This window comes from Blennius ocellaris, assembly GCF_963422515.1.
Source record: "Blennius ocellaris genome assembly, chromosome: 3".
Taxonomy (NCBI): Eukaryota; Metazoa; Chordata; class Actinopteri; order Blenniiformes; family Blenniidae; genus Blennius; species Blennius ocellaris.
In genome coordinates, this window is record NC_137652.1 from 474944 (window position 1) to 488585 (window position 13642).

The following is a 13642-nucleotide window of genomic DNA, read 5'->3' on the forward strand; positions in this document are numbered from 1 at the left end:
CCACTTCACCCTGCTTCACCCTGCTTCACCCTGCTTCACCCTGCTTCACCACTTCACCCTGCTTCACCACTTCACCCTCCTTCACCACTTCACCCTGCTTCACCACTTCACCCTGCTTCACCACTTCACCCTGCTTCACCACTTCACCCTCCTTCACCACTTCACCCTCCTTCACCGCTTCACCCTGCTTCACCCTCTTCACCACTTCACCCTCCTTCACCACTTCACCCTCCTTCACCACTTCACCCTCCTTCACCGCTTCACCTGCTTCACCCTCTTCACCCTGCTTCACCCTCTTCACCCTGCTTCACTGCTTCACCCTCTTCACCCTGCTTCACTGCTTCACCCTGCTTCACTGCTTCACCCTCTTCACCCTGCTTCACTGCTTCACTGCCTCACCCTGCTTTTCACTGCTTCACCCTCTTCACTGATTCACTGCTTCACCCTGCTTCACTGCTTCACTCTGCTTCACCCTGCTTCACTTTGTTTCACTGCTTCACTGCCTCACCCTGCTTCACTGCTTCACCCTCTTCACCCTGCTTCACCCTGCTTCACTGGTTCACCCTGCTTCACTGCCTCACCCTGCTTCTCTGCCTCACCCTGCTTCACTGCTTCACCCTGCTTCACTGCTTCACTCTGCTTCACCCTGCTTCACTGCTTCACCCTGCTTCACTTTCTCACCCTGCTTCACACTGATTCACTGCTTCACTGCCTCACCTGCTTCACCCTCTTCACCCTGCTTCACTGCCTCACCCTGCTTCACCCTCTTCACCCTGCTTCACTTTGTTTCACTGCTTCACTGCTTCACCCTGCTTCACTTTACTTCACTGCTTCACCCTGCTTCACTGCTTCACCCTGCTTCACCCTGCTTCACTTTGCGTCACTGCTTCACCCTGCTTCACTTTACGTCACTGCTTCACCCTGCTTCACTTTGTTTCACTGCTTCACTGCTTCACCCTGCTTCACTTTGCATCACTGCTTCACCCTGCTTCACTTTGTTTCACTGCTTCACCCTGCTTCACTTTGCGTCACTGCTTCACCCTGCTTCACTTTGCGTCACTGCTTCACCCTGCTTCACTTTACGTCACTGCTTCACCCTGCTTCACTTTGTTTCACTGCTTCACTGCTTCACCCTGCTTCACCCTGCTTCACTGCCTCACCCTGCTTCACTTTACTTCACTGCTTCACCCTGCTTCACTGCTTCACCCTGCTTCACTTTGCGTCACTGCTTCACCCTGCTTCACTTTGCGTCACTGCTTCACCCTGCTTCACTGCTTCACTGCTTCACCCTGCTTCACTGCCTCACCTTGCTTCACCCTGCTTCACTTTGCGTCACTGCTTCACCCTGCTTCACTTTGCGTCACTGCTTCACCCTGCTTCACTTTGCGTCACTGCTTCACCCTGCTTCACTGCTTCACTGCTTCACTCTGCGTCACTGCTTCACCCTGCTTCACCCTGCTTCACCCTGATTCACCCTGAGCCGTCCACACCTCCTGCTTCTCCTCCTCGTCTCCATCAGTGTGATGAGGGTGGAGCTCCTCACTGAGCAGCACAAGGTGGAGGTCCTCTGAGTGAGCAGCTGCTGAACTCCACCTCCATCACCACTTGTGAGTCTGTTTGGGGCTTTAGAAACTTGTCCCAACTTTATTATCCTCACATTTCACTTTTCCTTTTCTAATTAGCTCCGCCCCCACCCCGCCCTGACCCCGCCCTGACCCCGCCCCCACCCCACCCCTCCAGGCAGTAAAATAAAGGAAGAGAAACCTGCGGCTTCCTCCCTCCAATGCACTGTTTGATTCCTGGGAGTCGCTGTGTTTCACCATCATCTTTCCTGTGGCCTTCAGCAGCTGGTGGTGGATGTGATGGGTGGAGGAGAGGACGGGGCCGATCAGACATATGGCTCATTAAACCAGATATGTGCTGTCGGCACAATATGCAACAGAAGGCATTGAGCATGTAAACATAAGCAAATCGTTTGAGACGAGTCTTACATCTGGAACGACTCCGTCTTCTGATTGCAGCCTCTTAGACATAATCTGTGCTTCGCTCCCGATTTGTCTTTTCTTTTTTCCTTGGTGGAAGGAAACGACACCAGCAGGCAGAATGCAAGAAGCCAGTGGCTAACTGCTCCGTGGCTAACTGCTCCGTGGCTAATTGCTCCGTGGCTAACTGCTCCTGGCTAACTGCTCCGTGGCTAATTGCTCCGTGGCTAATTGCTCCGTGGCTAACTGCTCCGTGGCTAACTGCTCCGTGGCTAATTGCTCTGTGGCTAACTGCTCCGTGGCTAATTGCTCCGTGGCTAACTGCTCCGTGGCTAACTGCTCCTGGCTAACTGCTCCGTGGCTAATTGCTCCGTGGCTAACTGCTCCGTGGCTAACTGCTCGTGGCTAACTGCTCCTGGCTAACTGCTCCTGGCTAACTGCTCCGTGGCTAACTGCTCCTGGCTAACTGCTCCGTGGCTAATTGCTCCGTGGCTAACTGCTCCGTGGCTAATTGCTCCTGGCTAACTGCTCCTGGCTAACTGCTCCTGGCTAACTGCTCCTGGCTAACTGCTCCGTGGCTAACTGCTCCTGGCTAACTGCTCCGTGGCTAATTGCTCCGTGGCTAACTGCTCCGTGGCTAATTGCTCCTGGCTAACTGCTCCTGGCTAACTGCTCCGTGGCTAACTGCTCCTGGCTAACTGCTCCTGGCTGCTTCACTGCAGCAGTGTTGTCTTTGTGCCGGCGGTGGGTAACCCACGGTGGAGCTGAGAGCGACGCCGGGCTCCCTTTGTCCGATAAGGTCACGGTGACAGATTAGAGGATTATAGAGTCATGAATTATTGTAATGGATTACAGGCCTCCGCCGCCTCCCGACCAATCACAGCTCACCCAGGATGTCCACCAAGAAGAAGGACCTCTGAGCCCCGTGCGACACGGCGTGTAGGAACAAGCGTAAAGCGGCGTCCAGGTTCCAGCAGCTGTCAGGCGGGGAATCTGACTGACATTCTTTAAATACCCCCATTCTCCTGTTTTTTCTGGGGGATGTTGCGTCTTCTTTACGGCCACGGCGGTGATTTGTTCCGCCTCCGCTCTGCCCTCAGAGTCTCCAGCAGACGCTGGGGGGGGCGGCCATTGTCAGAGCGCCGCAACCTTCCTACCCTGAGCCGACATTGAAGCACACTTTTGTTTGGGAGCATCACCAGACCTGGCAACGCTTCGGGGAGCGAAGAGCAACTCCACATTATTCCAACGTGTCCAGACTGGACCTGGTGAGAGTCTGCAGAACCTGTTATCCTGGGACTGTGAATGAAGCAGTGGAACGTTGGACCCGGTGAGAGTCTGCAGAACCTGTTGTCCTGGGACTTAATGTGAATGAAGCAGTGGAACGTTGGACCTGGTGAGAGTCTGCAGAACCTGTTGTCCTGGGACTGTGAATGAAGCAGTGGAACGTTGGACCTGGTGAGAGTCTGCAGAACCTGTTGTCCTGGGACTGTGAATGAAGCAGTGGAACGTTGGACCCAGTGAGAGTCTGCAGAACCTGTTGTCCTGGGACTTAATGTGAATGAAGCAGTGGAACGTTGGACCTGGTGAGAGTCTGCAGAACCTGTTATCCTGGGACTTAATGTGAATGAAGCAGTGGAACGTTGGACCCGGTGAGAGTCTGCAGAACCTGTTGTCCTGGGACTTAATGTGAATGAAGCAGTGGAACGTTGGACCCAGTGAGAGTCCGCAGAACCTGTTATCCTGGGACTTAATGTGAATGAAGCAGTGGAACGTTGGACCTGGTGAGAGTCTGCAGAACCTGTTATCCTGGGACTTAATGTGAATGAAGCAGTGGAACGTTGGACCCGGTGAGAGTCTGCAGAACCTGTTGTCCTGGGACTTAATGTGAATGAAGCAGTGGAACGTTGGACCCGGTGAGAGTCTGCAGAACCTGTTGTCCTGGGACTTAATGTGAATGAAGCAGTGGAACGTTGGACGCCTGCTGGAAGCTTCTGGTTCATTATTGTGGTTTGAAAGCAGCAGCTCACAATCCAAACCACAAAGTCAACCTCTCCAAATATTTACTTTGTGTTTTACAAGAACACAGCGCCACCTAGTGGTCCGCCACACAAACTATAGTGTTTCCACTGTTCCTCATGTTTCCTGTGTTTCTGAAGCGACGTTGTGTGAACGACAGTGTGACTTTCCTTCTTGAAGGAACCAAAGCAGCCTGTTGCTCAGAGCGAGTCGATCGGCCTCCTGGTCTTTCAGTCCCTGGTCTGTGAAGTTCTGTCAGTGTGACGCTAAATGTCAGAAGAACAAACGGCATCGCTGCTGCTTCTGGAGCCTTTAACACCTCGGATCAGACCTTCTTCTTTGTCCTCCTGTCACTTCGGGACGTCTTCATAAAGCCCTTGGATTGTAGAAGATCCACTTCTTCAGTGGTGTTTCTTCACAGACGTTGCTGTTGGTACCAGTTTATCACTTCATCTGGCTGGGAAGCCACTCTTCGCTCTGGAAAAGTGGAAGATGTGGTTCAAACGGTTCTTGTCGCCCAGAACGAGCTTCTTTCATATTGAAAAATAAAAAACCCCGTAGGCCTGCCAGTTTTCTTTGCTCTTGATAGAATCCAGTGTTTTGAGGTTTGCTGCTGAACTCTTCATCATCAGGTCACTTTGTGGAGGTTCCTGACCTGCCGGCCGCTCCAGCAGCTTTCCCAGTCTTTTCTCACTCTTTGTGTTTCAAGCCTCTCTGCCGTCGGCAGTGAAGAGCTTCTTCTGTCCATTTCACACTCTGCAGGCTGTTTCTCACTTCCTGGCTCTGCTTGGCGTCGTGGACAGACGGCTGCTGCCTCTTCATCCTCGGCGTTATCATGATGGAATAAGTCAACATGAACAGTTGGGAGGAGGACGGAGCCAAAGCTGCTCCGTCTCCACTGGAGCCCCGAGACAGAAACAACCTCCAGACTGGAGCTGCTGCACGGCTGCTGCACCGCTGCTGCACGGCTGCTGCACCGCTGCTGCACCGCTGCTTCACGGCTGCTGCACGGCTGCTGCACCGCTGCTGCACGGCTGCTGCACGGCTGCTGCACCGCTGCTGCACCGCGGCTGCACCGCGGCTGCACCGCTGCTGCACCGCTGCTGCACGGCTGCTGCACCGCTGCTTCACCGCTGCTGCACCGCTGCTGCACGGTTCCCCTCCTGCAGTTGTTTTATCAGCTGAAGTGAGCTTGTCTGGCAGGTCAGGAGTTGATCATGGAAGTAAAAAGGAGTTTGTTGCTGGAGAGACTTGGACAGTTTCTGGACGTGGCGTCTGGAGGAGGCTCTCCTTTGACCCCCCCCCGCCCTGTCATGCAAAACAAGCGCGCCCTCCGCTCTCGCCCAGCCGTTGCAGGGGAAGCGAGGAGCGTGCACCTTTGGTCGTGTGTGTTTGTTTTGAACAGCTGGTTCCGGCGGCTCATTCTTCATCTCTGCTTGGTTTGCTTGGCGTCCTGACGTGGCTCCGCCTCGCCGCTCCTGCTTCCTCTCACTCGTCTTCCTCGTCCTCCATCGCTTCTCCGTCTGCTTTCCTGTGAACTCTGGTCGACGCCGGCCGCCCCCTGCTGTGTCGCACGGCGGGAACGTTCTGCTTCGCTTCACGAGCTTCTTCTCCGGATAAATCAATAACAACAAAATCAGCATTTTAATGCAAATCAGCAAAAGTTGAAGTCTTGACGGTGATTTCTTTAATAAAGTTCCTGATAGAATGAAGGACAACGGCAGCAGGAGAAGCCGTCTCACACACACACACACACACACACACACACACACACACACACACACACACACACACACACACACACACACAGAGTGGCTGCACATGGAAGTGTTGCTGCTGTGGAGCGGAGCAGCATCTGTGCAGGACTGATAGTGACGCTGATCAATACAGTCGCTTCAACACATTCTGACAACAACCGTCGGAGCAGCAACGCTGCTGTGAAGAAGAAGGAGAAGGAGAAGAAGAAAACTTTGACACAATCGCTGCAGCATCACCGTTCAGCATCAAGCATCGTGTCAAAACCAGGAGGTTTTATTGTCTTTGTTGAATTTCTGGTGAAAATCAGACAAAAACAATGTCTTTCATTGTAAATTTACAAAATCCTGCAACATTTTTATCATGACTTTCCACATGTTCTGAAATGAATCCTGACGACTCGAGGCTGGACGGAGTGTTGGACAGCTTTGGTTTTCAGACGTGAGGACGAGGACGTGTCCGCCAGCGTCTTGAGTCCTCTGCGGTGTTGGACACGTCCTCAGATCAGTGTCTCCAGTCCGTCTCTCACTTCAACCTCCTTCAAAACACTGGAGTGAAAATCACAGCGTACCTATAACAATAGAATTCACTAGCAGATGCATCCAAACAAGTGAAAAGACAGTTTTCACTGTTCCAGTGAAACTCTTCCTCAGTGTGAGACGTTGTCCTCCTCGTCCAGCGGCTCCAATAGGAGTGGAGCTGCAGCAGTTCTATGTCCACCATCGTCCTGCTGGACTGTGTGTGTGTGTGTGTGTGTGTGAGTGTGTGTGTGTGTGTGTGTGTGTGTGTGTGTGTGTGTGTGTGTGTGTGTGTGTGTGTGTGTGTGTGTGTGTGTGTGTGTGTGTGTGTGTGTGTGTGTGTGTGTGTGTGTGTGTGTGTGTGTGTGTGTGTGTGTGTGTGTGCGCGCGTGCGCGCAAGTGCTGCTTTTAATGACATCTCTGTCCTCTGCCCTTCATGTGGGTGTGTGTATATATATATATATATATATATATATATATATATATATATATATATATATATATACAGTATATCTTTTGAAGGTAGAAATTAGATTTTTCCATAAGTTTGATAATTTTTTAAGGAGATTATTAAATTAAAATGGTACATTTGGTGTTTATTTCTGATTTTAAAGTCTATATATGTAAAAATGTCCAGTGTTCAAGCAATGACTGTGATTTTCCCTGAAAATTCAGGGATTTAAAACTTTGATGTTTTGCAGATTTTAAAATGTGTGCACACACACTGCCTTGAATATTGGAATCATTTTAAGTCGTGGGCGTATTTATGAGCCTGTGTGTGTGTGTGTGTGTGTGTGTGTGTGTGTGTGTGTGTGTGTGTGTGTGTGTGTGTGTGTGTGTGTGTGTGTGTGTGTGTGTGTGTGTGTGTGTGTGTGTGTGTGTGTGTGTGTGTGTGTGTGTGTGAATATGTAATGCTCCGCGCTTCAGCATTCATGTATTTTGTATTGACTGATTTGGGAAATACAGTCGAACTGTTTGTTTCTGAGAGCTTTGGTCCAGAACTCCACTACAACAAACCACATCATGGCTTCATTACTGCTCACACACACACACACACACACACACACACACACACACACACACACACACACACACACACACACACAAGGCTGTGTGGTTCCATGCACTGTCGCGATGGAGGCTGATCCCAGAGCAGCCGAGTCGTTTCCTTAGCAGAAACCTTGAGAAGTGAGTGAAGCTGCTCAAATGTTCATGTTTCCTTTGTTTTTCACTATGGTCTGTAGTAACCAACTGACCTGAAGGCTCGTTGTGTTACGTTATGGAGTGTTACATTATGGAGCGTTACGTTATGGAGCGTTACGTTATGGAGCGTTACGTTATGGAGTGTTACATTATGGAGCGTTACGTTATGGAGTGTTACATTATGGAGCGTTACGTTATGGAGCGTTACGTTATGAAGCGTTGCGTTATGGAGCATTAAATTATGGAGCGTTACGTTATGGAGCATTACGTTATGAAGCGTTGCGTTATGGAGCGTTACGTTATGGAGTGTTACATTATGGAGCGTTACGTTATGGAGCGTTACGTTATGAAGTGTTGCGTTATGGAGCGTTACATTATGGAGTGTTACATTATGGAGCGTTACATTATGGAGTGTTACATTATGGAGTGTTACGTTATGGAGTGTTACATTATGGAGCGTTACGTTATGGAGCGTTACGTTATGAAGCGTTGCGTTATGGAGCATTAAATTATGGAGCGTTACGTTATGGAGCGTTACGTTATGAAGCGTTGCGTTATGGAGCGTTACGTTATGGAGTGTTACATTATGGAGCGTTACGTTATGGAGCGTTACGTTATGAAGTGTTGCGTTATGGAGCGTTACGTTATGGAATGTTACATTATGGAGCGTTACATTATGGAGCGTTACGTTATGGAGCATTACGTTATGGAGCGTTACGTTATGGAGTGTTACATTATGGAGCGTTACATTATGGAGCGTTACGTTATGGAGCGTTACGTTATGGAGTGTTACATTATGGAGCGTTACGTTATGAAGCGTTGCGTTATGGAGCATTAAATTATAGAGCGTTACATTATGGAGCGTTACGTTATGGAGTGTTACGTTATGGAGTGTTACATTATGGAGTGTTACATTATGGAGCGTTACGTTATGGAGTGTTACATTATGGAGCGTTACGTTATGGAGCGTTACATTATGGAGCGTTACGTTATGGAGCGTTACGTTATGAAGCGTTGCGTTATGGAGTGTTACGTTATGGAGTGTTACGTTATGGAGCGTTACGTTATGGAATGTTACGGTATGGAGTGTTACGTTATGGAGTGTTACGTTATGGAGTGTTACGTTATGGAGTGTTACGTTGTGGAGTGTTACATTATGGAGTGTTACGTTATGGAGCGTTACGTTATGGAGCGTTACGTTATGAAGCGTTGCGTTATGGAGTGTTACGTTATGGAGTGTTACGTTATGGAGTGTTACATTATGGAGTGTTACGTTATGAAGCGTTGCGTTATGGAGCATTAAATTATGGAGCGTTACGTTATGGAGCGTTACGTTATGAAGCGTTGCGTTATGGAGCGTTACGTTAGGGAGTGTTACATTATGGAGCGTTACATTATGGAGCGTTACGTTATGAAGTGTTGCGTTATGGAGCGTTACGTTATGGAGCGTTACGTTATGGAGCGTTACATTATGGAGCGTTACATTATGGAGCGTTACGTTATGGAGTGTTACATTATGGAGCGTTACGTTATGAAGCGTTGCGTTATGGAGCATTAAATTATAGAGCGTTACATTATGGAGCGTTACGTTATGGAGTGTTACGTTATGGAGTGTTACATTATGGAGTGTTACATTATGGAGCGTTACGTTATGGAGTGTTACATTATGGAGCGTTACGTTATGGAGTGTTACATTATGGAGCGTTACGTTATGGAGCGTTACGTTATGAAGCGTTGCGTTATGGAGCGTTACGTTATGGAGTGTTACGTTATGGAGTGTTACGTTATGGAGTGTTACGTTGTGGAGTGTTACATTATGGAGTGTTACGTTATGGAGCGTTACGTTATGGAGCGTTACGTTATGAAGCGTTGCGTTATGGAGCGTTACGTTATGGAGCGTTGCGTTATGGAGTGTTACGTTATGGAGTGTTACATTATGGAGCGTTACGTTATGGAGCGTTACGTTATGGAGCGTTACGTTATGGAGTGTTACGTTATGGAGTGTTACGTTATGGAGTGTTACGTTATGGAGCGTTACGTTATGGAGTGTTACATTATGGAGCGTTACGTTATGGAGCGTTACGTTATGAAGCGTTGCGTTATGAAGCGTTACGTTATGGAGTGTTACGTTATGGAGTGTTACGTTATGGAGTGTTACGTTGTGGAGTGTTACGTTGTGGAGTGTTACATTATGGAGTGTTACGTTATGAAGCGTTACGTTATGGAGCGTTGCGTTATGGAGCGTTACGTTATGGAGTGTTACGTTATGGAGTGTTACGTTATGAGTGTTACATTATGGAGCGTTACGTTATGGAGCGTTACGTTATGAAGCGTTGCGTTATGGAGTGTTACGTTATGGAGTGTTACGGTATGGAGCGTTGCGTTATGGAGTGTTACGTTATGAAGCGTTGCGTTATGGAGTGTTACGGTATGGAGTGTTACGTTATGGAGTGTTACGTTATGGAGCGTTACGTTATGGAGTGTTACGGTATGGAGTGTTACGTTATGGAGTGTTACGTTATGGAGTGTTACGTTATGGAGTGTTACGTTATGGAGCGTTACGTTATGGAGTGTTACGGTATGGAGTGTTACGTTATGGAGTGTTACGTTATGGAGTGTTACGGTATGGAGTGTTACGTTATGGAGTGTTACGTTATGGAGTGTTACGTTATGGAGCGTTACGTTATGGAGCGTTACGTTATGGAGTGTTACACCCTCGCCCTACTTCATCACTCATTTCCTCTGTTTCAACCATCAACAAGCATCAATTCATTTATTTTTCAATTTACGTTGATATCTTGGTTCTTTTTCTCTTTTTTTAAAATCCATTGTTCATTTTGTTCTTTTCTCATCTCATGTTCTTCCTCCACAGGTTCTCTCATGCCCTCCCCCTCCTGTTCACCTTCTGTCATTGACCAATCACATCCTCAGTCAGCTCATCCTCATCATGACCAGCTGCAGCTAGGGGGCGCCGCTGAGCCCGAGGAGGAGGAGGAGGAGGAGGAGGAGGAGGAGGAGGAGGAGGAGGAGGAGGAGTATGCAGCTCGGTTATACTTACCTGTAACTCATGGTAAAGACACTTTGATTACTTCTAGTGGTTTGTGTTGATTAGAAAGGTGTCCTGTGACACTCCAGCCTTTCTATTGGCTGATAGGACGATGAGGGGGAGGAGTTACGTCCTGGGAGGAGTCGAGCTCACACTCTGCAGACGACTTCATCGTCTTCATGTCTGTCTCTTCCTCCTTTGTCTGGTTCTCTCCGTCCCATCAGCCAAACACGTTCTGCTCTGAAACGGCAGCTCTTATTGTGAAAGAGCCAAAGTGGGAAAAGCAGCAGCCAGTGAATCTGGAGGCTGAGATTCTCTCATTTCACTCTGTGTTTAATACATGTTTCCTGCGAGCCGCTGGTCTGGGACCAGTTACAGGAGACGTAGATCCACAATAAAGGAACATCAGTTTTAAAGTCTGGGGGACAGACAGGAAGTCGAAATGAACTGTCATGTTCAGTCATGGTCGTTGTGGCGTTGACCTCTGACCCTCCAGCACTGGTGTCCACCTGACCTCTGACCCTGGATCAGACTTCCTGTTATCAACGGTTTGATAGGAAACAGACTTTTAAGGGTTTGAAGAATAGGAAGTACGACGACCACAATTAGAGACAGACGGCACTGTGTGTGTGTGTGTGTGTGTGTGTGTGGGTGTGTGTGTGGGTGTGTGTGTGTGTGTGTGTGTGTGTGTGTGTGTGTGTGTGTGTGTGTGTGTGTGTGTGTGTGTGTGTGTGTGTGTGTGTGTGTGTGTGTGTGTGTGTGTGTGTGTGTGCGCGCGCTGGTTGGAAACGTCTCTTCATTGGTGGTGTTACTCAGTACCACCGCCTCCGGGTCTTTGCTCACCCGAGGCCTTCAGCTTCTTCACACACACACACACACACACACACACACACACACACACACACACACACACACACACACACACACACACACACACACACACACACACACACACACACACACACACACACACACACACACACACACACACACACACACACACACACACACACACACACACACACACCTCATGACAGCCTCTTTGTAGAAGTCAGTCTGTACCTGAACCACCGGTTTGATCAGGAGGTTTTAAAGACAAAAAGAAATTTGACACAAAGAGCCTGAATCATGTGACCCAGGATCAAACCCTGATCCTGGGTCCTGATCAAACCCTGATCCTGGGTCCTGATCAAACCCTGATCCTGGGTCCTGATCAAACCCTTATCCTGGGTCCTGATCAAACCCTGATCCTGGGTCCTGATCAAACCCTGATCCTGGGTCCTGATCAAACCCTGATCCTGGGTCAGCAGTTGTGTTTCCGTGTGGTTGTGAGCGTGTGAATGCAGCTGAAGGATCAGGAGATGAAGAAAACGATGCTGTTCAGTAGATTCAGGGTTGAGTGATGCAATATGACCATGTCGTCAGAAGCGTTGGCATGCAGAGCAGCAGAGCTGCAGAGCAGCAGAGCTGCAGAGCTGCAGAGCAGCAGAGCTACAGAGCTGCAGAGCTACAGAGCTACAGAGCTGCAGAGCAGCAGAGCTGCAGAGCTACAGAGCTACAGAGCTACAGAGCTGCAGAGCTGCAGAGCAGCAGAGCTGCAGAGCTACAGAGCTGCAGAGCTACAGAGCTACAGAGCTACAGAGCTACAGAGCTGCAGAGCTACAGAGCTACAGAGCTGCAGAGCTGCAGAGCAGCAGAGCTGCAGAGCTACAGAGCTGCAGAGCAACAGAGCTACAGAGCTACAGAGCTGCAGAGCTGCAGAGCTACAGAGCTACAGAGCTGCAGAGCTGCAGAGCTGCAGAGCTACAGAGCTACAGAGCTGCAGAGCAGCAGAGCTGCAGGCCAGCAGAGCTGCAGGCCAGCAGAGCTGCAGAGCTGCAGAGCTACAGAGCTACAGAGCTGCAGAGCTGCAGAGCTACAGAGCTACAGAGCTACAGAGCTACAGAGCTACAGAGCTGCAGAGCTGCAGAGCACCTGGACACCTGCCGTGTTCCTGTTGAGGCCGTCATGTTTTATTGTTCTGCTCCACATGGAGGTCAAGGTGTCGCTGGTCCTGAGGACACTGTATGTGGAAGCGTCTCCGTCTCCACCTGCACATGCTATGAAATATGAATTCTGTAATTATTGAGCAGAAACACATTTTGTTGTTCTTCGCCAAAGAAACAGTTTGTAAATGTCTTCACGTCCAATCAAATGTCCTCATTTAAAGTCCGGCGAGCGTCAGTCCTGCTGCTGGAAATGTTCCGTTCTGTTGGCCTTGGTGTCTTCAAGGGACGTGTGGAACCTTTTCCTCCGCTGCTGCCAGAGGAACCTGCACTTCTGGTCCGGGCTGGTCTTTACACACCGAGGGGACGTCCTCCGGGACACTGTCCACTTTTACAGTCTGATCACCCTCAGTGTCCCCGCTGCCTCCCTCAGTGTCCCCCTACCCCTCCCTCAGTGTCCCCCTACCCCTCCCTCAGTGTCCCCCTGCCCCACCCTCAGTGTCCCCCCGCTGCCTCCCTCAGTGTCCCCCTACCCCTCCCTCAGTGTCCCCCTGCCCCACCCTCAGTGTCCCCCCGCTGCCTCCCTCAGTGTCCCCCTACCCCTCCCTCAGTGTCCCCCTGCCCCTCCCTCAGTGTCCCCCCGCTGCCTCCCTCAGTGTCCCCCCGCTGCCTCCCTCAGTGTCCCCCTGCCCCACCCTCAGTGTCCCCCTGCCCCTCCCTCAGTGTCCCCCTGCTGCCTCCCTCAGTGTCCCCCTACCCCTCCCTCAGTGTCCCCCTACCCCTCCCTCAGTGTCCCCCCGCTGCCTCCCTCAGTGTCCCCCTGCCCCTCCCTCAGTGTCCCCCTGCCCCTCCCTCAGTGTCCCCCTACCCAGCCTGAGCATCACCTTGCGCGGTGTCCCTCTACACAGGACTTTGCCCCCCCCCCCCCCCCCCTGCAGCCTCTTAGTCCCCCCCCCCCCCCCCCCCCCCCCCCCGCAGCCCCCAGGTCATTTCATATCATATTTCCGGTAAATCAAAGTTTTTCGTTGAAGAAGACGAAGTTTCTTCAGACGTGGAGACGCTCAGCGAATAAATAAATAGCATGAAGCTCAGCTTCACTTTTGCTTCAGCTGATTGTGATCAAAGGCTTTTCTT

General features: G+C 50.2%; 1 protein-coding gene across 1 annotated transcript in view; it reads left to right on the forward strand.

Moving 5' to 3' along the window:
- The window catches only part of LOC308149120 (teneurin-3-like), a gene marked incomplete at its 5' end in the record, with an annotated part of 143922 nt that overhangs the window by 73742 nt on the left and 56538 nt on the right, over positions 1-13642 (forward strand). The window contains 1 exon segment of the mRNA XM_080520782.1: positions 10350-10547. Within this exon segment, the coding sequence (XP_080376908.1) occupies positions 10350-10547 (198 nt within the window).